This window comes from Austrofundulus limnaeus, unplaced genomic scaffold, assembly GCF_001266775.1.
Source record: "Austrofundulus limnaeus strain Quisiro unplaced genomic scaffold, Austrofundulus_limnaeus-1.0 Scaffold57, whole genome shotgun sequence".
NCBI classification, from domain to species: domain Eukaryota; kingdom Metazoa; phylum Chordata; class Actinopteri; order Cyprinodontiformes; family Rivulidae; genus Austrofundulus; species Austrofundulus limnaeus.
In genome coordinates, this window is record NW_013952459.1 from 672126 (window position 1) to 673455 (window position 1330).

General features: G+C 41.1%; 1 protein-coding gene across 1 annotated transcript in view; it reads right to left on the bottom strand.

Moving 5' to 3' along the window:
• Positions 1–1225, bottom strand: part of LOC106518200 (alpha-synuclein) — an 18405-nt gene extending 17180 nt beyond the window's left edge. Inside the window, exons 1-3 of the mRNA XM_014009355.1 lie at positions 1011–1225; positions 553–698; positions 309–338 (exon numbers count right to left, since the gene is read on the bottom strand). Coding sequence (XP_013864809.1) covers positions 309–338; positions 553–673 — 151 coding nt within the window. The 5' untranslated portion in view covers positions 674–698; positions 1011–1225. The remainder of the gene's footprint in view (positions 1–308; positions 339–552; positions 699–1010) is intronic.
• Positions 1226–1330: the final 105 nt, after the last annotated feature.

The window sequence follows — 1330 nt, forward strand, 5'->3', positions numbered from 1 at the left end:
GGTTCATATTCTTTCCACAACCCCCACACAGCATAAGCTGCTGTTCAAATATTGCCTCCTGTTTATAGCTGAGCTGCACGAAAAAGTCACAAATAAATAAATAAATAAATAAATAAATAAATAAATAAATAAATAAATAAGAATAAAAAAATCGCAGTTCCCATGTGAATAACCTTTATGTCACCAACAAAATGCCATTCAAAGAGCTATCTGCAACAGGTAAGATATTTATGATTCCTAACATTCACAGTATCCCACTTAAAAAAAGGTCTGACATATCCCTTTTACGCATGGCTTCAGCACGTTACCTGTGGAGACTCCATCCTTTGTTTTAGTACCTGGAACAAACAAACAGACAAATAAAACAAAACAAAACACAATTAGCCTCATGTTGCACTCATTGAATGGATTTAAATAAAAAAAAAAAAGAACAAATAAATTCTGCCGCGGTTTTTTCCTTTTTTTTATTTCTTTTCTTCTTCTTCTTTTTTTTTTTCAAATTTAGTGTCATTGATCCACTGATCTAAAATGAAAGGAACACCCAGAACCCACCGACGAACAGAACCCCATCCTTCGTCATCTCCGCCGCTCCTGTCACTCCCTGCTTGGTTTTCTCCGCCGCCGCCACGACCCCATCCTTGGCTTTGGAGAAACCCTTCATTAACGCGTCCATGGCGGCTCGACTAACCTGCAAACAGCTGCAGGCACAGACAGGCGCGATCAGAAGGGCTGAATGGTAACAATAAAAGCACACAACACAAGGAGGAAAAAAATGTCTCCACCCTCAATGCATCTCTGTTACATCCCTGGGATCTGTGCGCTTCTGCGCGGAGGCTGAAGAAAAGCCCCACCACCTGTAGGAATTACAACCCATGAATGGGTTTTACTACTACTGTAAACTACAGAGGTATCTGCCGTGTGCACATACAGGAAAATACATTAATCCTTGTTTTTAGAAAGAAGATTTAAAAAAAAGGGACAAGAAACAAAAGAGAGGTGTTTTTACGCACCTGTTTGCTTCAACTTCCTTTCAGGAGAGAGAATAAAACAAGCCTTCCGGGATGAGACAGCGGAGGATCTCCTCAAGGAGTGAGGGGGGGGAAAAAGAAAAAAAGAAATTTGTCTCCAAAAGTTCAGCTGCTCTGAAGAGACAGGATAGTATTCTGCACACAGAGACTCTCTGCAGGTTTGACAGGCGCCTCCTACCCTTCACAGATGAAGAAAGAGGGATCTCTCTCTCTCTCTCTCTCTCTCTCTCTCTCTCTCTCTCTCTCTCTCACACTCAAACTCAAACTCAAACTCAAACTCAAACTCAAACTCAAACACACAC